General features: G+C 48.7%; 1 protein-coding gene across 1 annotated transcript in view; it reads left to right on the top strand.

Moving 5' to 3' along the window:
• MAP3K15 (mitogen-activated protein kinase kinase kinase 15) overlaps positions 1-23,073 on the top strand; it is a 147,793-nt gene extending 124,720 nt beyond the window's left edge. Inside the window, 12 exon segments of the mRNA XM_065900522.1 lie at positions 11,096-11,253; positions 14,704-14,887; positions 15,559-15,721; positions 16,126-16,300; positions 17,072-17,257; positions 17,891-17,996; positions 18,943-19,052; positions 19,113-19,168; positions 20,843-20,955; positions 21,840-21,949; positions 22,042-22,111; positions 22,991-23,073. Coding sequence (XP_065756594.1) covers positions 11,096-11,253; positions 14,704-14,887; positions 15,559-15,721; positions 16,126-16,300; positions 17,072-17,257; positions 17,891-17,996; positions 18,943-19,052; positions 19,113-19,168; positions 20,843-20,955; positions 21,840-21,949; positions 22,042-22,111; positions 22,991-23,073 — 1,514 coding nt within the window.
• The last annotated feature ends 461 nt before the right edge of the window (positions 23,074-23,534 follow it).

The raw sequence follows: 23,534 nt of genomic DNA, 5'->3' as shown, positions 1-23,534 counted from the left end.
ACAGACTTGCCTCTACTTTTGGTGAATAATGTCTCAGCTTTGGAAAACTTTTCTTCAACAAGACAGTTGTCATGTCAGCCACTGGACGCCCGCAGTAGAGACTCGTTCTCTATCTAAAGAGAACTTTTATGCATCAGAAATGACTTCTCGGTTGTAACACCGAAGGAGATACATGCACCTCAAAATGGGGAACTGTTACACCAAGGACCCCACCGGAATCTCCCAAAGAGTGTATTGAATTTTCATTCATTGTTTCTGATATAAATATATATATCTCAACATGTATGTATCAGTGAGTATGTATGTATGACTGGCATATATTTTTACTAGCCTAATTAAAAATGACTTCTGTCCTTCTCTTTGGAAGCCACCAATTAGCTTAGCAATATGTAGCAAGAAGGGCTCTGATATGGTAAGGAGTTATTTCAAGACATAAAACCCCCAACAATTTATCTCATAATTACCATCCCCAAGGAGAAAAAAAAAAGCATAAAGAAAACGCATGTATAATTCATCATTGCGTATCACATTTTCCCAAGTAATTGGCTTGAGGAGGCATGAATTTTGCATTGCAAAATAATACAGGGGTGTTTGGGGGATAATAAAGAAGGGGTGTCATTTGGGGTAGGAAATTCCCCTGCATATAATTACTCTTTGCAAAACAGAGCAGTTCTGTAAAGAAATCTCAGCTGCTGGTGCCACACTCCGACTGGGTGCGGGTGGACACAGTGGGGCCTGGAAGGAGAGACAAAGGCTTCAGACAACTTCCTGGCCCGAAGTCCTCCCCTCCTGTGTTCCTCGGAAGGCTTTTCACCATAGGTGTAAACCAGCTAGAACAGGAGGAAGGGCCATTATGGCCAGGGTCAGCCCCCTTTGCTTTTGGTTTTGCAGCAGCTTTATTGAGGTTTAACTCACATATCATAACATGTACCCATTTGAAATGCACATTTCAATGGTTTCTGGTAAATTTTCCAAGTTGTGCAGCTATCGCCGCAATCCAATTTTTGAACATTTCTGTCACTCCCAAAAGGTGCCACCTTGCAGTCAACCCCCATGCCCACCCCCAGCCCCAAGCAACCAACGACCTACTCTCTGTATAGATATTCCTGCTCTGGAGTTTTCTTATAAACTGAATGATACAATATGTGGTCCCTTGTATGCAGCTTCCCACACTTCACATAATCTTTTTGAGGTTCACCTGTGCTCTATATAGTGTATATCGGTACTTCATTCCTTTTCGGGCTGAATAGTATTCCATTGTGTGGATAGACCACATTTTGTTTATCCATCTACCAGTTAATGGTCATTTGGATTGTTTCCCCTTTTTGGCTATAGTGAATGATACCGCCGTGAACATTCACATACAAGCTTCTGTGTGGAGATATGTTTCCATCCCTCTCCGGTAGATACCCAGGAATGGAACTCGGGACAGGAGCTCTGTTCTGATGTGTGGCTGTGAACAGCCTTGGTTCAAATTCTGGCTCAACCACTTGCTAGCCATGTGACCTTGGACATGTCACTTAAGCTCTCTGCCTCTCCGTTTCTTCATAAGTATATAAAACAGATGCTCATAATACCCACTTCAGAGGGTTTTTATGTGGATTAAATGAGTTTATATATATATATATATATATATATTTTTTTTTTTTTTTTTTTTTTTTGCGGTACGCGGGCCTCTCACTGCTGTGGCCTCTTCCATTGCAGAGCAGGCTCCGGACACGCAGGCTCAGCGGCCATGGCTCACGGGCCCAGCCGCTCCGCGGCATGTGGGATCTTCCTGGACCGGGGCACGAACCGGGATGTCCCCTGCATCGGCAGGCGGACTCTCAACCACTGCGCCACCAGGGAAGCCCTAAATGAGTTAATATTGATGAAGTGCTTTAACCAGTACCTGGCTCATAGCAAGTGCAACTGAAGTCTGCATTAGTGAACTAAATACCGATTTGCATTTAGAAGTCACTGGTCATTCGAGCTGGCAGGAGCCTTTGAGAGAATCGGGTTTATGTGCGTAACTAACATGTTGAGCCTGTCGGACTCAAAAGGTGTAATTTTTATTTTTATTTTTGTCTCCCACGCCTGCTCAGGGCAATGGTCCTTTCCCGTGACTCTTCCAGCCACACTTCGATAACAAAGAGAATTTTTTTTTAATTTTATCAATCCCTATTTCTTTTTTTAAAATTTTTATTGGATTATAATTGCTTTACGATGTTGCATTCATTTGTACTGTACAGCAAAGTGAATCAGCTATATATATACATATATCCCCGCTTTTTCGGATTTCCTTCTCATTTAGGTCACCACACAGAACTGAATAGAGTTCCCTGTGCTATACAGTAGGTTCTCATTAGTTATCTATTTTATACATAGTATCCAATAGTGTATATATGTCAATCCCAATCTCCCAATTCATCCCACCCCGCCCCTTTCCCCCTTGGTATCATTACGTTCTCTATGTCTGTGTCTCTATTTCTGCTTTGTAAATAAGATCGTCCATACCAATTTTTTCAGATTCTTCATATATGCGTTAATATACGGTATTTGTTTTTCTCTGTCTGACTTACCTCACTCTGTATGACAGTCTCTAGCTGCATGCATGTCTCTGCAAATGGCAGTTTTGTTCCTTCTTCTGGCTGAGTAATATTCCATTGTATATATGTACCGCATCTTCTTTATCCCTTCCTCCGTCAGTGGACATTTAGGTTGCTTCCATGACCTGGCTGCCGTAAATAGTGCTGCAATGAACATTGGGGTGCATGTGTCTTTTTGAATTATGGTTTTCTCTGGGTATATGCCCAGGAGTGGGATTGCTGGGTCATATGGTAATTCTATTTTTAGTTTCATAAGGAAACTCCATACTGTTCTCCATAGTGGCTGTATCAATTTACATTCCTACCAACAGTGAAAAGGGTTCCCTTTTCTCCACACCTTCTCCAGCATTTATTGTTTGTAGACTTTTCGATGATGGCCATTCTGACTGGTGTGAGGTGATACCTCATTGTAGTTTTGGTTTGCATTTCTCTAATGATTAGTGATGTTGAGCATCTTTTCATGTGTTTGTTGGCCATCTGTATGTCGTCTTTGGAGAAACAAAGAGAAAGTCTTAATGGCACTTTGAGAAGCAAACGAATTCTGAATCCAGTCATTGAAAGGGTTCCGGCAGATATACAGGCGTGCCTTGTTTACTTGCGCCTTGCTTTGTTGCGCTTCGCAGATACTGCATTTTTTTTTTTTTTTTTTTTACAAATTGGTTTGTGGCAATCCTGCGTTGTTAGATGATGGTGAGCATCTTTTTAGCAATAAAGTATTATTTATTTAGTTGTACCGGCTCTTAGTTGTGGCAGGCGGGCTCCCTGATTGCGGCTCATGGGCTCCTTAGTTGCAGCTCATCAGCTCAGTTGTGGCTTGCCTGCTCCTTCGTTGTGGCGCGCAGACTCCTTAGTTGTGGCGTGTGAATTCTTAGTTGCGGCATGCACGTGGGATCTAGTTCCCTGACTAGGGATCGAACCCAGGCCCCCTGCACTGGGAGCACAGAGTCTTATCCACTGCGCCACCAGGGAAGTCCCTAGAAATAAAGTATTATTTAATTTAGGTCTGTATGTTGTTTTTTTAGGTATAATGCTACTGCACACTTAATAGACCACAGTATAGTGTGAACATAACTTTTACATGCACTAGGAAACCGGAAAACTCCTGACTCATTTTATTGCCATACTCGCTTTGTTGTGGTGGTCTAGAACCGAACCTGCAGTATCTCCGGGCTCTGCCTGTACTCGTCCACACGCTCGTCCTTATTTAAAGGGTGGACTCCTCTCCCCATCCGCACTGGTCGGGGTGTCGGTCTTTGCTCCCTCCCTCACCTCTTTCCCTACTCACCAGATGTGGACAGGAGAGGAGAGGGGCAGGAAGGTGTCACTTGACTAGCACTGTGCTAAGCTGGCTTCCTGTGCTCTGGGTCTGGCTGATGGTTGCTATTAACTCTTTGCAGCCGGACCCCTCTGAATATAACTCCCATGTCCGGGACAGGGGCCTCTCCTTTGGCTGACTCCACCTTGCTTCCTCACCCTGGTCTCTTACCCTGCACATTATAACTACCCCTCCATCTTTTTCTACTGAGGGAACCAGGCCTGGAAGGCTGTCTTTGGGCAGGATTCCCTTTTAAAAAGACCCTGTGGCGTAGTGGTTAAGAATCCGCCTGCCAATGCAGGGGACACGGGTTCGAGCCCTGGTCTGGGAAGATCCCACATGCCGCAGAGCAGCTAAGCCCGTGCGCCACAACTACTGAGCCTGCGTGCCACAACTACTGAAGCCCACGCACCTGGAGCCCGTGCTCTGCACCAAGAGAAGCCACCGCAGTGAGAAGCCCGCGCACCTCAACGAAGAGTATTCCCCTCTCGCCGCAACTAGAGAAAGCCCGCACGCAGCAACAAAGACCCAACCCAGCCAAAAATAAATAAATAGATAGATAGACAGACAGGCAGGCAGACTGACCCTAAAGCAGGGAACTCTCTGGTGGTCCAGTGGTTAGGACTCTGCACTTTCACTGCCAAGGGCCCGGGTTCAATCCCTGGTTGGAGAACTAAGATCCCGCAAGCCGCATGGCCAAAAGAACCCAAAAAACGAAAAAGAGCCTAAAGCAATATTTCTACAACGGGTTTTGCATCTGGTGTCCCTTTTTTACCCGCTGTCAAGAGGGTGCGGTGATATTCCCAGACCATATGGTCCCCGCTCTGCTGCTGTCAGCTGCTTTTGCTCCCATGGGAACCAGTCCTCTGTGCAGCTTCTTTGCAGGGGACACATACATGTGGAGCTCTGAGTGGGCCCAGTGAGGAGCCCTCACAGGCTCTGGGTTGGGAGGAAGTGGTGGCCCCTCCCTCCAGACCCATCCCTTGGGCAGGGCAACTGGGGTGACCCCGGGGGCATGGAAAGCTGCACCTCGCTCTGCTGCTGTCAGCTGCTTTTGCTCCCATGGGAACCAGTCCTCTGTGCAGCTTCTTTGCAGGGGACACATACATGTGGAGCTCTGAGTGGGCCCAGTGAGGAGCCCTCACAGGCTCTGGGTTGGGAGGAAGTGGTGGCCCCTCCCTCCAGACCCATCCCTTGGGCAGGGCAACTGGGGTGACCCCGGGGGCATGGAAAGCTGCACCTTACTTCTCTTTTTGCTACTTTATTAATATTAAATTTGGAAACTTTGGGCTCTAACACTGTCTCAAGGGGACTGTAGAAGGTGCAAACATGTGGCCTCCTTTCAAGTGCACTTATCCTGGGTGGATGTTGAGTTGCTTGAGTCGCCATGGGCCCACACCCTTCTGGGGACAGCTCCTCCCCAACGCCTGTAATGAGAGAGGGTACACCTCCCAGCGCAGGCTCTGCTCTCGCACCCCTTTTAACCCTTGATCTGGGTGGGAGGCCCCTGGGCTGGGGGCCCATGGCTTGTGTAACCAGTTATCTGAGACCGCCATAGAAACATGCATCTGTGGTCCCTCTCTCACCCCTTGTCTTGGTATCCAGATCATATCTTGGCCCCTCAGTCAAAACTCCTAAATTATTGTCCCATGTCATGTCTTTTCTTTGCTGATAATTTGAAAATCCTTCTTGGGCCGTTGTCCAGGAGCCCCCAATGGATTTCATGTCCCAAGGGGACTGGGTTGATGCCTGTGGGTCTGCTGATCACCTTGTCCTGAACTCTGCACTACTGCACCCGTGTAGATACCTGAGGGACCATAGGAAACCCCTAAGAGAGCCAGATTTAAGGCGAGCAACATTTCCAGGATCTCTCCATTCATTTGCTCCCCCACCCCCATGGCATCTTCACTTGGTTTTCTCCACAGAAGCCAGTCTTTGGTGCAGCTGATGTACACCCACCACATGCACGCTGCCCCGGGATGGCCCCTTGACTCTTGGAAATAGTTGTGGCGATCTGTCTCTCATCGTTGGCTGCTTGTCGTGACTGGATGGTTTCCCTGTGAATACAGTAGTAAATAAAATAGAGCACCCAGTTTGCTATTACTGCCCTGGGCCTAATACAGAAAGAAAGTTATATGGAAGGAAGTCACATTATGGCTTTGGAAATTCTTGCGTCAGCTGCTCTTAATCAGGCAGCTTTTTCTTCAGTTGTGCTTCTCCTGGATCCATTACTTAGATCAGGGATGTCATGGTGTGTAGCTCCAGCTTTGAAGACAGAAGACCTGGGCTTTAGCTTGAACGAATTCCCTAGCTTCTCTGAGCCTCAGTTTCCCCATATGTAAAATGGGAACAACAGTACATCATACCTCTTCTGCCCGTGCTTATGGAGTTGTGAGAGTCAGATGGACAGTGCTACATGGAGCTGCTTTGTAAGCCATTGAGTGCCAATTGAAAGTCACATGTTGTGGCCAGAAGCCTTCAAGATGGCCCCCAGTGATCCTCACCTCCTGGTATTCACAGCCTTGTTTGTATTCCCTTCCCGTTGAACACTGCCCGGACTTAGTGACTTGCTTCTAATGAATAGATTAGGACAGAGTGGTGGTGTGTGACCTGGAGGCTAGGTCAGAAAAGGCAGTGTGGCTTTCCTCTTGCTTTCTCTTGGATTACACACTCTGGGGGAAGCCGTATTTTAAGCAGCCTTATGGAGGATCCCATGTGGTGAGAAAACAAAGGCTCTTCCCAACCCCCCTGTGAGCTTGGAAGTGAATCCTCCAGCCCCAGTCTAGCCTTCAGATGACTGCAGCCCCAGCCAACACCTTGGCTGCAGTCTAATGAAAGACCCTGGGCCAGATCTACCCGGCCCAGCTGTTACACAACCAGCCCTACATTCCAATCTTTAGAAACTGTGTGAGATCATAACTGTTGTTTTAAACTGCTAACGTTTGGGGTAATTTATTAATTTTTTTCGTAGCATGCAATAAGTTACTTTTTTTATTGGAGTATAGTTTATTTACAATGTTGTGTTAGTTCCACCTGTACAGCAAAGTGAATCAGTTATACATATATCCACTCTTTTTTTAGATTCTTTTCCCATATAGGCCATTACAGAGTACTGAGTAGAGTTCCCTGTGCTGTACAGTAGATCCTTATTAGTTATCTATTTTATATATAGTAGTGTGTATATGTCGATCCCAATCTCCCAATTTATTCCTCTCCCCCTTACCCCCTGGCAACCATAAGTTTGTTTTCTACATCTGTGACTCTACTTCTGTTTTGGTTCATTTGTACCCTTATTTTAAACTCTGCATGTAAGCAATATCATATGATATTTGTCTTTCTCTGTCTGACTTAACTTCACTCAGTATGACAATCTCTACGTCCATCCATGTTGCTGCAAATGGCATTATTTTGTTCTTTTTTATGGCTGAGTAATATTCCATTGTATATATGTACCAAATATTCTTTATCCATTCCTCTGTTGATGGACATTTAGGTTACTTCCATGTCCTGGCTATTGTAAATAGTGCTGCAGTGAACATTGGGGTGCATGAATCTTTTCGAATTATGGTTTTCTCTGGGTATATGGCCTGGAGTGGGATTGCTGGGTCATATGGTAGTTCTATTTTTAGTTTTTTAAGGAACCTCCATACTGTTCTCTATAGTGGCTATACCAATGTACATTCCTACCAACAGTGCAAAAGGGTTCCCTTGTCTCCACACCCTCTCCAGCATTTATTGTTTGTAGACTTCTTGATGATGGCCATTCTGACCGGTGTGAGGTGATACCTCATTGTAGTTTTGATTTGCATTTCTCTAATGATTAGTGATGTTGAGCATCTTTTCATGTGTTTGTTGGCCATCTGTATGTCTTCTTTGGAGAAATGTCAACTTAGATCTTATGCCCATTTTTTGATTGGGTTGTTTGTTTTTTTGATATTGAGCTGCTTGAGCTGTTTGTATATTTTGGAGATTAATCCCTTGTTGGTCGCTTCATTTGCAAATATATTCTCCCATTCTGAGGGTTGTCTTTTTGTTTTGTTTATGGTTTCCTTTGCTGTGCAAAAGCTTTTAAGTTTAGTTAGACCCCATTTGTTTATTTTTGTTTTTATTTTCATTACGATATGGGTCAAAAAAGATCTTGTTGCGATTTATGTCAAAGAGTGTTCTGCCTATGTTTTCCTCTAAGAGCTTTATTGTGTCTGACCTTACATTTAAGTCTTTAATACGTTTTGAGTTTATTTTTGTGGATGGTGTTAGGGAGTGTTCTAATTTCATTCTTTTACATGTAGCTGTCCAGTTTTCCCAGCACCACTTATTGAAGAGACTGTCTTTTCTCCATTGTATATCCTCGCCTCCTTTGTCATAGATTAGTTGACCATAGGTGCGTGGGTTTATCTCTGGGCTTTCTATCCTGTTCCCTTGACCTGTGTTTCTGTTTTTGTGCCAGTACCATACTGTCTTGATTACTGTAGCTTTGTAGTATAGTCTCAAGTCAGGGAGCCTGATTCCTCCAGCTCCATTTTTCTTTGGGGTAATTTATTATATAGCAGTAAATAACTAATACGGATGTCATTGCTAAGTCCCTACCTTTAGAAAGAGTGATGTTCACTATGGTTCCATATAAAGAAAATCTCCAAATTTAGCATTAAGCAGACTAATGCTCCAATTGTGAAACAGTTGTACTAAGGACAGTTGTTCAGTCAGGGTCAGTAAGCCATTGCAATTTGGTTTAGTGCTATTTTCTACTGCTGCATAACTTTCTAAGTTTATTTTCTTGCTCTTTTAAGAATTAACTTTTAGAGATTATATTAGTCAGGATCCAGGCAGGAACATTGAAATCACCCCAGTTATTTTTACAGAGAGAATTTAGTTGAAAGAACCGTTTCCTGGGACTGAGTTATCAGAAAGCAGCCTACATCCCTAGGGCCTGAGGGAACAAAGGGGAGGGTGGGATTCAAACCTTTCATTGCGGGATGCCACTGGGCTGGAGCACGTAACTCTGAGGGGGCAAGATGAGGCTGGTTCTGGAAGTATGGGGGGGGACAAAAAAGCTGGTAATGAGCCAAGCGCTGCTACTGGAACCACCTGAGGGTCCAAAGTGACGCTTGCTAACCAACCTCTCCTTCCTGTCGCTTGTGCACAGGCATGCTCTCTTCCCCCACCCCCTCCCAACCCACCAGGGAGCAGCAGACAAGGCAGAAGTGTGGTTTGCACAGTCCCAGACCCAGCATAGCAGAGCTGAGAGATAACAGCTTAATAAACAGCACAGTGTTACGTCTTTCCTAAGTTAATGAATTATGAGTTGGTTAGAAGGCACATTCCCTGCCAAGGCCTCTCTCTCTGTTGTTCACTGTAGTAGGAGCCTGTAGGGGATGTGGTGTCACTGAAAGTTCCCCTCCTGGGGCTCTGAGATTTCCTGACACTGCACCAAGTGCTACGAGCCTCCATCTCGCCCAACCCTGCAGCCAACTGAACACTTGCCCACCAGGCTTTCAGCTCGGGAGACCAAAGCCATCATTTTTGCCCTGCTGATTTCTTGCACTCACTGATACAACCTAATGTATATTTAACTTTAAATTAGGAAGAATGAAATAAAATTTAAACATTTTTTTAATTTACATTCATTTCTTCAGTGTCCCCAGCCACATTTCAAGAATAGAAATAGAAATTTCCATTATTGCAGAACGTCCTGTTGGTCGGAGCTGTCCTAGAGCCTTTAAAATGCTCATGGCAAAGAAACAAGCTGGTAAGGCGTTGGATGTTCAAGAGGAGAAGGATGTAGTAGGTAGCGTCTCCAAGCTTATTTTAACCAATGAGCCCTTCATTTTCATTGATCAAGATTCAGGAAACCTACTTCGGTTTTGTGATCTTGAGGCAGAGATTGGAATTTCTCTGTGCATCGGTGTTCCCTGTTCACACCACGGCCAATATAATTTCTGAGCTCGCTGTTTATTATAGACCTCCTTGCCAGCACGTAGCGTCTGCTGTCGTTGCTTCCACGTTCCCCTCGCCTCTTGCCTCAGGATTAGCTTCAAGGGAAACCCAAGATTTTACTCTTAGCGCCCTTGATTGACCTCCCCGCCCCATCTCTCCAACAACCTCTTCCCCCCCGCCCCCGATCACCACCTTCCCTGTGGCAGCCCCTGGTGGCTCGTGATCCACAGGAGAAAGTCCAAAGCCAGAGCCTTCAGAACGCACAGCGCTCCTGGGTCCACTCTATACTTCACACCCACGGGCTTTGGCTCGAGCTCTTCACCTTGCCCAGAAGTTCTCCTGTTCCTTTGTCCACCTCTTCGAGCCTCCTGGCAGGAGTCTACTTCGCTGGCAGCCCAGCCACCACCCGTTTGGATTGGCCACTGTGTTCATGGCAAGGTCATGCTTTGCCCTGCCTGCTCCTGGCCAATGACCGAGCGTGGTGGGGGTACTAGAACCAGTGTGGCACTCTTCCAGTGGGCAGCTTTGGGTCAGGGCCTCCCCGGCGGCCTGGCCAAAGCTGTCTCAGAGGTGCTCTGCCATCAGGATGCTTCCTTCCTGCTCCTTTCGCAGGGGTCAGACCTGCACTGCAGTCTGACAGCTCCCCCTGCCCAGCCTGCTCCCTCCCCCTTTATCTGTCATACCGCTTCTCCCAGTAAATCTCTTGTATGTCTAATTCTGACTTGGTATTATTTCTCAGAGACCCAAATTGACACAGCTAGAGCTTCCCCTGACTCAAACCAGGCAGAATCAAGCACTTTTCCGTCCATGTCCTCAGCGCCTTCTGTGTATACCTGTTAGAGCACTTCCTACATTCACCATCACCACTGCCACCCTCCTCGTCACCACCCTCCTTGTCGCCACCCTCCTCGTCACCACGTCTCCTCCACTGGGCAGTGTCTAAAGGTCAGGCACCACATTTCTTACATTCTGGTCCTCCTGTATCTGCCATGCACTAATATGTGTTGATCGAATTAGATTGGGCCCGTTTCTCCTTCGAGGGGCTGAGTGATCCTCTGTCAACGTTGACTAGTGTTAAAGAAAGGCATGTTGCATGTGTCTGGTCAAAGAAGAGATGCAGTGACATCATTTACGCATGAGACCGGCCCCCGTGTGTCATTAATACGAGAGTTAAAGTTCACACGCTCGTTTACTAATGGTCCACTTAGTTTCTAAACAATATGGTACCCACCATCTTTGTTGTATTTTTTCCCAGGAGGCATTCTGCAGTACATGGCGCCCGAGATCATTGATCGACGACCTCGTGGGTACGGTGCCCCCGCTGATATCTGGGCCCTGGGCTGTACTGTCATTGAGATGGCCAGCAGCAGGCCTCCGTCCCATGAGCTCGGTGAACCGCAGGCAGCCATGTTCAAAGTAAGACATGTTGGATGATTTAGGTTGCTGGTGTTGGAGAGAGATAATTCAAATCAAAAATCTCCCAATCCAGAAACCTCTCCACAAAGGTGGAAGAGAAAGCATACAGGTTGTTTTGTTTTGTTTTGTTTTTGAATAAGCATAAAATCAGAATGTGATGTGCGTCACAGGCACAAGAGAGGAGCGCTAAGAGACTGGAAAGCGGAACTCGGCCTTTCCTCTAGCCAAGCAGATGCAACCCTTTACATCCGTGTTCTGAAGAGAAATGCTGACTAGTCCTCAGGTGCAAGGACTAGACAGCACCACTGGTGACAGGAGTTCGCCCGAGGTTCCCCTGACAACTAGGGTGACCACTTGTGTTAGCTAATTGGCTTTACCCAAAGGAAAGATCAACTTCTCAAACCTTTAGGACGGGACGTAGTTCTGGAGCAAAAGACTCCACTGAAGTTAGGCTCCTGCTTTCCCACAGAAACCCGGAAATCGGAGCGCTACCTTCCTCGGTGGTGGCATTCCAAAGAGATGGCTCCCAGGTCCTTGAGAAAGATATTTCTGGCAAGAGGCTTATTTGGCTTTTTAAAAGGTTTACATATATCTCGAAGAGAGACACAGAACTTAGAATGACAGGTTTTCTAAAGTGAATGCTCTAAGAAAGGTGGGGGGTATCTCTTTCTTTCTTTCCAACTGAGGGAGTTAAGCTTCTTAGTTAATCTGTACGTGCTCTTACACTGGGTAAGGCTCAAGGGCCGCGTTAGGTGAGTGTCTTTGGAGGACAGGTTTCTGTCTACATTTGGAGAGGAGGAACTTTGGGTATCAGATGCTGTCTCCTTTGTCCTTTTAAAAGCCTTCCCAGAGCTGACAGGAAGGGTGACCCGTGTGTTGACTGGCCCCATGGGTGGGGCTTTACACTGGACGCGCTCGCTTGGGAAGGGACATGCTTGCTTGCGAGCCCAAGGGAAGCTGATGCGAGGACAGCCAGTGTATCCAAGGTCAGGTCTGCGGCTTCTGGCTCCGTGGACGCTTGAAGTTGAAGAGCAGCTGTAGCCTTCAGAGGTTGTTACCAGCACTGACCTTCCGCGGAGCACTTTTGTTTGCCCCAAAGATAAGAAGGAAGAGAGCAGGGTCCCGGAAGGCTAAGTGGCCACTGCTTACGGATGACAAGGTCACAGTACCTGGAAGCAGCCTGATGGAACGTGATTCCAGAGGCCTTTCTTCCTGCTTCTCTACCAAGCCTGGTGGCCTCCCAGGCCTGTCAGCCCCACAGCCTCCCCGCCTGCATCCTTGCCAGGCCCTCTGGCTCAGTCTCTTCGGCAGAAGGAGCTCAAAGGCCCGAGTGCAGGGCTCTGCCCATGAGCTGGGTGCAGCCTGCTCAGCGGGTTCTGAACGCCCTGTGCTCTGATGCCTTGGTGCACTCCTCAGCCCAGCCCCTGCAGAAGGTTCTCTGAGCTTCCCACCCTCCCAGCAGCTGTGAGATAGCCCTAAAGCCAAGATCTCAAGTTGACGAGTGTCTCCTGGCACCTGCAATCCCAACAAGACCCTGAACACCGCGGCTGGCAGGCAGCAGTGACCTTCCAGCCTTTCCATGTCTGTCCAGGATGGAGCCACCTGGGGCTGGCAAAGGTCTTCCTGCAGCTTCAGTTACAGGCCTCGGAATAAATAGCAGCTGGTGGGCTTCCCTGGTGGCGCAATGGTTAAGAATCTGCCTACCAATGCAAGGGACATGGGTTCGAGTCCTGGTCCGGGAGGATCCCACATGCCGCGGAGCAGCTAAGCCCGTGCGCCACAACCACTGAGCCTGCGCTCTAGAGCCCACGTGCCACAACTACTGAAGCCCACGTGCCACAACTACTGAGCCTGTGCTCTAGAGCCCACGAACCACAACTACTGAGGCCCGCGTGCCTAGAACCCGTGCTCTGCAACAAGAGAAGCCACCGCAGTGAGAAGCCCGCGCACCGCAACGAAGAGCAGCCCCCGCTCGCCGCAACTACAGAAAGCCACGCGCAGCAGCGAAGACCCAACACAGCCAAAAATAAATAAATTTATTTAAAAAAAGAAAAAACAAAAAAACGTAGTGCCCACGTTTGCACTTTTCTTCTTGAGAGCCAGGGGAGAAGCTACTCCCTTCCTCTCTGAGTTCTTGTCCTGAGTTTTTGTCTCTGGACCCCCCTAGTGCCCTTAGATCCCCACCCCTCAGGCGAGGGGTGCCAGCTGGAATGTGCCCTGCATTTCAGATCTTGTGGGTTGAATTCTATCCAGTGTTTAGTGTTCTCAAAATCCAAAACTCGTTTTTTGAAAATGTTGTGTTATTGTGGTAAGAACACGACGTGAGATTTACCGTTAACAGTATTGTTGACTCAAGGTCCAGCACTGTACAGCAGATCGCTAGAAATTATTCATCTGTTTAAGTGCCACGTGTGCCCAGTGGATAGTAATGCCCCACTCCCCCCTCCCCTCAATGCCAAACTCTCCATCCTGCCCATGAGGAGCAGCGTGTGAGAAGCGGTTGGTGCGCCCCTGGTGCAGGGACTTCAGGCTGTGAAGTCGGAGGCTGGCGGTTTGCTCTCGGCAGCGCCCCGGTCTCACTGAGCGGGCAGGGGAGGCCGCGCCAGCCCCACGGTCGCCGAGGAGCCGGGAATGGGGTGCATCTGGAGGACAGAATGGCTTCCACTCCTGGCTCATTGGGTGGGCTTGGAGACGATGAGGAGAAGACCGTGAACTTTAAAGATGACAACTCCTCAGATGAATGGAGAGCCGTCCCTGATGGGAACGGTCACGCAGGATGGATGAGCGGGACTCGTGGAAGCATTCCCGTGTCACAGTGAGATGTGACGACTCAGCCCGAACTCCTGCTCCCCCACAGGGCGCAGGGACAGAGAGCCTGCGGCAGGACGATGATGAGCTGGCCAGCAGTGGAGCTGAAGCAGAAATTGCAGCAGGAGCCTGAACAGGAAAGGGCAGCGCCGCCTCCCTCAGCCAGTTGCACCCCGTGGGGATGAGGGCGTGGGCCCTGAGTTACCAGCCTCCAGGTTTGCTCTGCCTGTGGTTTACAGCTGGAGGTTGGAGATTTGGGCTGTGAAGGCGTAGAGACTGAGAGGCCAGGGCGCGATGCTCTCAGAGGGCCTCTCACACGTGGCCCTTCATCCTGGACGTCCTCCCTGCGTAGTGATCTCAGAGCTCCAAGAGGACTAGAGCAGAAGCCCCAAGGCCTCTTAAGGCCTAGGCTTTGAACCCCCCACCAGTATCACTTCCCCCACAATCTACTGGGCAAAGCAAAGTCAGTCCCCAGAGGCCAGCCGGGGCTAGGACATGGATACCAGTCATTGAAGCCATTGTTGGAATCCATCATCAGCCCCTCCTAGGATGGCAGATACAGGAGCTTTGTGTGGAAGGTATGTACACCTGGATTTGCCCGAGACCACACTGTCTCATCGGTCACCTCTGCCTTCATTGCAGGTGGGCATGTTTAAGATTCACCCTGAGATTCCAGAAACCCTTTCAGCGGAAGCTAGAGCCTTCGTTTTATCCTGTTTTGAGCCTGACCCCCACAAACGTGTCACCGCTGCTGGACTGCTCCAAGAGGGTTTCTTAAGGCAGGTGAGCAAGGGCAAGAAGAACCGAATTGCTTTCAAGCCGGCAGGTGAGGCCTGCTGGGATGGCAGGGGTGACGGCTCTCCCGAACGCTGAGCTTCCCACATGGTGCCCGTGTTTGTGAAGAGCGGTGGGGCTGGTGCATTAGGTGTGGGACGCAGAGACACAGGGAGCCCCACAGGTGACAGCGATGAACCCTCACATACCCAGTGCTCCGTTAAAGCCTTTCCTTTGGGATTGTGCCAGGGAGGGAGGTGGGAGGTACCCTGGCTGGGGTTTTGTGTCTCTCCCGGGTGCAGAGCCTGGCGCTTCATTTTTGGAGCCTGGCCTGTCACCCTGTGCTGCTCCCGACCTTGGTTAAAGGGTGTCTGTCCTGCAGGCCACCGAAGCAAGCAACACCTTCTGGGGCAGTAGGTCCTACCGGGCAGTGATACAGGAGTGGTCCCGGTGTGGATGGGGTCGGGAGCCGGGACAGGGTGCCTCAGCATCTTGCACCCAGAGAGCGACTCGCTGTCTCAGCGTGTCCGAAGGGCTGGTTAGGAATGCAGAGTCTCGGGCCCATCCCGGACCTGCTGAAGCAGAACCTCCATCTCCCCAGGATCCCTGGGTGATCGGTTGCACCCCCAGTTAGAGCAGCGCGGGCTTAGGCCCCTGGGTGCGTCACGTGGCCCAAGGGGCTGCCTGGGGCTCACCGTCCCCATCCCCGGCTGCCCCGCACAGAGGGTCCCAGGCGCGCCACGCTGCCCCTGCCCCTGGCGGGGGAGCTGATGGGCGGCAGCAGCAGCAGCGAGCATGGCTCGGTCTCCCCAGACTCCGATGCCCAGCCCGACGTGTTCTTCCAGAAGTCCCAGACGCCCACGCACCGGTTCAGACACCTGCTCAGGTACGGCCACCCCCCACTCGGGGGACAGAGTCCCTCCCAGGTGTAAACCAGATGGCCGCGAAGGGCTTTCGCTTCCTTTCTGCAGGATCAGCAGGGCAGCCGGGGCGGCCACTGACAGAGAGAGGAGGGCAGTGAGGTCTCTCTCTGTCCCTTCCCCTCCCCCTCTCCTCTTCTTCCCCTCCCCCTCGTCGCTTCCTCTTCCCTCCTGTTTCCTCCTCCTCCCCTGTCACCCCTTATTCTCTCCCTCTTACCCCCTCCTTCCCCCTCCCTCCTTTCTCCGTCTTTCCCCTCGCCCCTAACACTGGTGCCTCTTCCTGAGGGTGGGGCTGCGGCGGAGCCACCTCTTAGCCCTTCCCCCACGGTGTCCCTGGGAGGCGGGGATTGTCGCCTGCGTGTGTCCGTAGTGTTCCTGATGAGAGCTCGGCCTCAGAGGACCGGATCGCAGCCTCGTCCCTGGAGGACAGCGACCCGGGCCTCTTCCTGCTGCGCAAGGACAGCGAGCGCCGTGCCGTCCTCTACAGAATCCTCTGGGGGGAGCAGAACCAGCTGGCTTCCAACCTGCAGGAGTGCGTGGCCCAGGTACAGGCCGAGTGCGGGAGCTGCAATCCCACCCCCTCCGCCCAAGGCCAGGTCCCATCCCAGAAGAGGTCCAAGTGGGACTGGTGTTCCTGCTACCCTAGAACATTTGCACAGTTACAAGAACCACCCTAAGTGTTTCCCAACGTCCTTCCCTTTTCCAACAAAACAAAAGAAAATACCAAAAAAAAAAAAAAGACTTCATTGAAGCCTGAGTTTGCATTTGCGGAACACTGCAGTGAAACCAGGCACTGATGGGGCAGTGCTGCCTCCTGGTGGAAAACAAGCCAAATGGCAGCACAAAGCCCAGTTAACCCCCAGCTGCACCAGTTGCCCTCAGAAGCTGGGAGAACAGCCGCTTTAGGAAGAAAGGTTACGGATGGAAATATTTGAGAATTAACTCATTTTGGATGGGAAAAGGTCCTTCTAGCAAGAGGCCACTGCCCACTATGAACTGTGCGTTGTGACAAGGCCTGTTGGGGGTGGAAGGTGGTTTACAAGGAGTTAAACAGGATGGCAGACCATTCCTTGAGGGGCTTAGTTCTGTTGTTTGCGGGCCAGAGAGGAGAAGGGGGCCACATAACCCTCTAACAGGAAGGATATGGAGGAAATTCCAGGACCAGAGACCGTGTCTCGCCTGGGAAATCCCCAGTTCCATTAGCAAATGGACAGTCTGGTTAATCTAGTTGCCCACAGTACTTCTTGGATTTTCCCTCCCTCTCTCTGAATTACTCAGTGACTGATTTTTTTTAGGGGGTGGGGGTTGGCGATCAGAGTTCGGAAGAGTTGCATCTCTCAGTCGGCCACATCAAGCAAATAATTGCGATCCTGAGAGACTTGGTCCGCTGCCCGGACCACAGGGTGACGGCATCCACGATATCAAAGCTAAAGGTGGACCTGGACTTTGACAGCTCGTCCATCAATCAGATTCATCTGGTACTCTTTGGATTTCAGGATGCTGTAAGTGCTCCATTTGGCCCTAGAGAACATGCCAGAAGGTAGGAAGCCCACTCAAGTGGCTCACAGCCAAGACCATGGAGTTCGATTACCATCATCTCCCGTACTCTCCATCTCTTCTCACCTGTTTACGCCTGAATCCCGAGTGTCAGCAGTTTTCTAAACACTTGAATATGTGTATACAAGTGACTGGTCTGATTGCACTATGGCCACGGAGAGCAGGAGTGTAGGATTTGGGAACGAGTGGCATCTGCCAGCTGGGTAGGTGTGGGGTTTAAGCTTATGTGTCTGCCCGAACAGGTGAGTTGCTCCAGGCCCAAGATCGTGTCTGGCTTAGCTTTGTGTCTCAAGTCCCCAGCACAGAGCCTGAGGTTTCATAGATGCTTCATAAATGTTCGTTGAATAAACAATGAAGAGGCCCATGCGGTAGCTCGGATCTCTGTACCTGTCCCCTAGACCCCCGTCTGACTTGGGGTCAGCTTAAAGGAAGACTCAGTCCAGAAGAAACATAAGTCAGGCAGAAACTCAGGGCAGCATGGTTAACCCTTTATCTCAGAGTAGAAGCAAATTCGAATTAGTAAGAACTATTTCTTAAAAGTACAATGGACCAGAAATCTGGATTTTTGTGATTTGGAGGTAAATAAAAATTTGAGGAACCACTTAATTAGGCCCCACTGGATGTTTGCGATGGACAACATCATCCGTCGAGCGGTGCAGGCTGCAGTCACCATCCTCATCCCAGGTAAGGGCCCTCTTCTCGGTCAAGGTCAACTTCAGGTGGCTATGGAAAAGGTCAGACAGGTCCTCTGTACTCACCAATTGTTGCTTTCCCTTTCCCATCTTGACTATGTCCGTCCCTGCAATTAAGTAAATGATGTCACAGACCCCTTTAGGGCCAAGATTCTGTGATTCTGAGAACATCTCCTGGTGATGTATTTTTACATGCCCCTAGGCATAACTGAGGAGCACGCACCGCAGGTAGACTAAACTCAGGATCTCAAAGGAGCACTGAGCCTGACGGCCTGGCTCCTACAGTGCATCGTCTTGTGTGCTCAGCAACGCCTCCTAGTCGGTTGACGATTTAACGGCTCAGTCTCCTCTCTCAGAATCATCATGTGGCAGCTACAGACATCTTTGGCTTTTTATAGGCTCTATTTTTGAAATGTTAGAGCAGCTTAGTACCCAAGTTGATTCTCCTTCCGCGGTGCCTTCTTCCTAGGAAGGGAGGCTATGCGGCGCTTCGGTTAACATTGCCCCTTCCTCTCATTACTTTGCTCCCTCCCTGTCATCCTCTGCCTGCTCCCCTGAATGCACTCTGCCCAGGCTCAGCTTCTGGGAGTGGCTTGTTAAACCCCAGGACTTCATTATTCCCCAGTCCAAGCAGGAAAGTGTTTGTAGTAAAAGCACGGGCCTGGGTGGAAGCCCGCTTGTCCCTTTTTAAAACTGCCCTTGGCTAACTAAACACCTTGAAGTCTGTTTCCTTATCTGTGAAGTGGTGGGGACCATCTTTTCACTGCAGAGCTAAGTGAAATAGTCTCCCCTCCGTTTTATAAAGTCAGCAGTCCCCTGATGGAGCGTCGCAGTGGCCTGGCCGGCCTCTGAACAGCCACGTTTGCTGGCCCGGGACATAAGCTACACCAAGCCCTGGCCTTGTTGAACCGTGGTCCTTTTCTTTCGTGATTCCACAGAGCTCCGAGCCCACTTTGAGGCTGTCTCAGGGACCAAAGGGGTGGATAAGGACACGGATGAGGCAGAAGAGGACTATGCCCCGGCAGACCCACGCGGGAGCGAGGCGCAGGCGGCGTGTGGGTGGAGCAGGCCCGTTTCAGCAGTTGCCCAGGAGGCCCAGCCCCAGCAGCTCCACCAGCAGCATCTGAGCCTCCAGCTGAGCAAGCTCAGGCAGGAGACCAACAGGTGGGCAGGGGTGGGACAATGACCCGGACCAGCCGGTCAACTCAGTGGTCGAGTGCCTCACCCAGGTCTCAGAAAAGCATCTTTATCCCCCAAGGAACTGCGCAAGGAGATATTCTCAGCTTCAACTGGGGGACTAGAAGGATGCCTCCCTTTTTTTTCAATGCTAGGAGTCAGAGAAGTAGAGTGCCTTGCCACAATCCATACTAAAGGCAGCAGCATCTCAGACTTTTCCCTGTCTCTTTACCGAGGTGGGTTCCCTGACATGGTGTGTGGGTCCAGCAACTCGGGGGGACATCTGCAGCCCGCCCCTGCCGAAGTAGCTGAGTTGGGGGTCAGTTAGCACTGCGTCGATGGACAGGTATCCCATAACCCTGACCCCAAGGAAGTCTGCCCTGTCCTCTTTGAATCTCTCCCTTGTGTGATCCCCAGGCAGGCATTAGTGAACCGCCTTCCCCGACAGCGGACCCTGGCACTGCCGTGAGGTTCCCACAAGAGTTGGGCTCTTTTGTTTATTTCCAGGCACATAGTAGGTGTTCAAAACATATTTGTTAAATGAACAAAAAGATTCCCATTTGCGCTGGGGAACCACGTCATCAGTGGGCTTAGCAAACTAGTTGGTATTGGTTCCAAATGATGCCTTGTTGCCCAGTGGTCATTGGGAATGCTAAAATTTAATGGGGACAAACAGTGTCAGGCATACCTATTTCGGAAGAAAAGTTGTACACACCCCTAGGGATCTCTGAAGTTTAATTTTAGGCAGATCTAATCATTTCTTTTTAGAAAGGCCCAGTTTTAATTAACTGGTAGTGGTGGCAAAACTTTAAGTTTTGAAAAAATGACAAATGTGAAAGTTGATAGTAATACTTAGCCCTTCTTTAAAATGTGTTTCTGGTAAGGTTTATAATCACCAGATTCATAAAATGTTATATATGGGTTCAAAGGTTATTCCTTTCCAGGGTCAATATTGTTATCTTCCATCTCAGAATTAGTAATGAGACAGCAGCCAGCACCTGACTGCGAATGGCTGACAGACACACAGCTCCTACAGACACGCCTGCCCTTGTAGGATGGAGATGCCTTAGCTGTTGCTGGGCACAGCAGGAAGGCACCTTTGGCCCTGAGTGGTGCTGACGAGGGTAACACATCTGTCCCGAGTAGTGTCTGTGAGACCAAGCCCCGTGAAGCGTTTAGCGCAGTCTTGGGTAAGTGTTCGCAGTAGTGTCCCTCTCACCTTCCAAGCAGCAAGAGTCTTTCCTGCAGTTCCTCCTTCCCCCTAGCTGTTCCAACAGCAGCAGGGCTTCTGTCTGCTTGGCTTACTCTCCGGTGAGGAGGGAAGGGCCTGACCACTAGTTTCAGCGACTTGACCTGACTTAGGGAGACAAGTTGGCTGAGTTCTACTGATCACCATCAGGTTATCTTTTGGTTCATGATACATATTCTGAGGCAACATATACCCACGCCCTGAGCGTTGGTCTTTGTTTACAAGGGGAGGAAGCACAAGAAAGGTGCTCATGTACAGGCTGAAACCTGATCACACAACTTTGAAGAAACTAGACTGATCGCTGGGATTGTGCCTTTTTTATTTTTTTTAAACCTCTGTTCAACAAATGTTTGAATTGAATTGAATGGTATTAGGCTCTCTCTGGAGGATGGCTTTTTTTTTTTTTAAACCAGACTTCTGGAACACCTAGTTCAAAAAGAGAGAGAGTACCAGAATCTTCTACGGCAAACCCTAGAACAGAAAACTCAAGAATTGTATCACCTGCAGTTACAATTCAAATCTAATGGTGAGTGATTTTCCACTTGCTCTGACTTATGTGTGTGTGAGACCATTCAAAATCTGGCTGGTATTCTAGTCAGCCTTGAAACAGTTGAGGTTATTCTCGATCAGACCAGTAAGTACTCCAGTAAGATTCCGGAATACTGGTCAATAATAAATAGGAACTTATCAGTACATTCAAAACCAGATGAATCGCAAATGCATCATGCAAGTGAGAGAAGCCAGATTCAAAAGGCTACATATTATGATTCCATAAATGTAGAACATTTATAGAAAATTCTATTAAAGGCAAAACTACAGGGACAGAAAATAGAACTGGGTGGGGGGGTGGAATTGATGATAAAAGGCCACGAGAACGTTCTGGCGTGATAGAAATCTCTCTGTCTTGATTGTGGTGGTGGCTACGTGACTCTGCTTGTCAAAGTTCTTAGCTCTGCATACCTAAAAAGGGTAGTTTATGGCATAAATTATACCTCAGTCAACCAGCCTTATGCGTTTGGTGCCCAAAAGGGCTCTTGGAATGGGGAATGGATAAGCTGAGGCCAAAAATCTCAGTATTAATCTCAGTATTAAAACCTATTTCCTCATTTGAATTCCAGTGCAGTTGCGGATATGATTCCTTAGAAAAGGCATTTTAAAAATGGGAATACACATTTAAAGTAGGAGATAATTAGTTTGAGGTATCACAGGTAAGGAACATTTTTAATCTCTGGAAAGTGACTCCAAGGACTATGGACTGTTGCACAGTGTGTAGCAGAGCAGCTGAGCCAGGTTTAATCCATTTCCTTTTCACATCACATTCTGGAATAATAGTTTATTTCATCCAACTTGTTACTTGAAGAATTTTGCTGTTACACATCAGTATACAACATAACTTTCTAATCATTACAGAGATTACAGAGAACTCAGCCTCCCCTCCTCGGTCTTATGGGCAGAGAACAGAAAAAGAGCTTGTCGACTGGTTGCAACTGCAAGGAGCGGATACGAAAACAATTGAAAAGGTAAACTTACAACCAAACAAACCATTCCTGTGCTATCATTACAGAGCTGCTTAGCTCTTAATGTATTTGATCTTTGTTTCAGATTCTTGAAGAATGTTACACTTTCTGATATTCTTAATGATATCACTAAGGAAGACCTAAGATACCTTAGACTACGGTAAGACTACGGTAAGAATAGCTTCAAAACACTTTGTGGAACAGAAAATGACTTTTTTGGTGTAATTTAGGCTTTTTGCGGTACGCGGGCCTCTCACCGTTGAGGCCTCTCCCGTTGCGGAGCACAGGCTCCGGACGCGCAGGCTCAGCGGCCATGGCTCCCGGGCCCAGCCGCTCCGCGGCATGTGGGATCTTCCCGGACCGGGGCACGAACCCGCGTCCCCCGCGTCGGCAGGTGGACTCTCAACCACTGTGCCACCAGGGAAGCCCCTGTAATTAGGCTTTTAAGTAAAGCAGTAGAAAACAAAAGCTGGTAACTTTCCCCCCTTCATTAACGTTAACTCCCTTTTCTATGGCTCAGTCAGGAAAAAAACTACCAACCTCACTCCAAACTCTGGAGTTTTTCAAGGTTAAAGTTGGGGAAAAGCTGAGAGGGGGCAGAAGCTAAAGGCCCAGTAGAAAAAGTCAAGAGACCGGCCTGGCTGGGAGTGAAGCGAGACATGAGATGCCAGTGGGCTACACCCAAACCCTTCTTTCTTTAACTTGCACCCTGCCTTCTCATCCCCACGTCATCTTAAATAGCCTGCTCTGCACAGATGCAGCAGCACTCCTGTACAGTACCTCTCAGGCCACGTCCCACTCCTGCTGAGGCACAAGTGTCACCTCCATATGTGAAGAGAACATATTCCTGTTTTAGTTAAAGTAAGTTTTCAAGTTACGGACTGCATTTTTAAGACTAGACAGCAAATCTAGACAAGTCTGGAAGGATAGACTATAGCTTTTGCCATAAGGGCTCCTAAAGAAGTATTCTGCCGTGTTGCTTTGAAGTTGTCTTCTCTTACGACTCTCTAAAGACGACTCCTGTTTGTTTCGTAGTGGTGGTCTGTCTCCTCTGCAGGCTCTGGACTGCAGTCTCCCAGTACAGAAGACAGGCTCAGGGGGCCCCGGCAACCCAAGATGAGGCTTAATCAATGAGCTAGGCCAGGGGACACAGGGAGCTGACAACATACACACGAATTCTGCTGCGCTTACGCAAGGAAAACACCACTTGAAGTTTTAAAGGATTATGGAAAAAATTTTAACCTTTTATTTCTCAACATGCTTTCAAGGTGAGTAGAACTTTGTATGTATTGTGAAAACAGTGACTGTAAAACCTGGTCTTGACATCCCAGAGTATTAGGGAATCCTTAAAAATGAATTTTAATTTACTTCAATGGAAAAATATCTGCTGGAAAGGTGAAACAACAGGTGTTTAAAATAACAAAAAGGCTGGGAATCACTGTTTTAGATCACACATTCCGTACATTACTATTAACTGGAATTGCACTTAAAATTCAAAAAAGATAAAATTGATAAGAATATGCCTTGTATTTAATGTTTGATATGACTGTAAATAGAAAACTATTAAGAAAATAGCTTCATATTGATA

This window comes from Phocoena phocoena, chromosome X (genome assembly GCF_963924675.1).
Source record: "Phocoena phocoena chromosome X, mPhoPho1.1, whole genome shotgun sequence".
In the NCBI taxonomy this organism is placed as follows: Eukaryota; Metazoa; Chordata; class Mammalia; order Artiodactyla; family Phocoenidae; genus Phocoena; species Phocoena phocoena.
The sequence above is the reverse complement of the archived record's forward strand: the minus strand, read 5'-3'. Positions and strand labels throughout refer to the sequence as shown.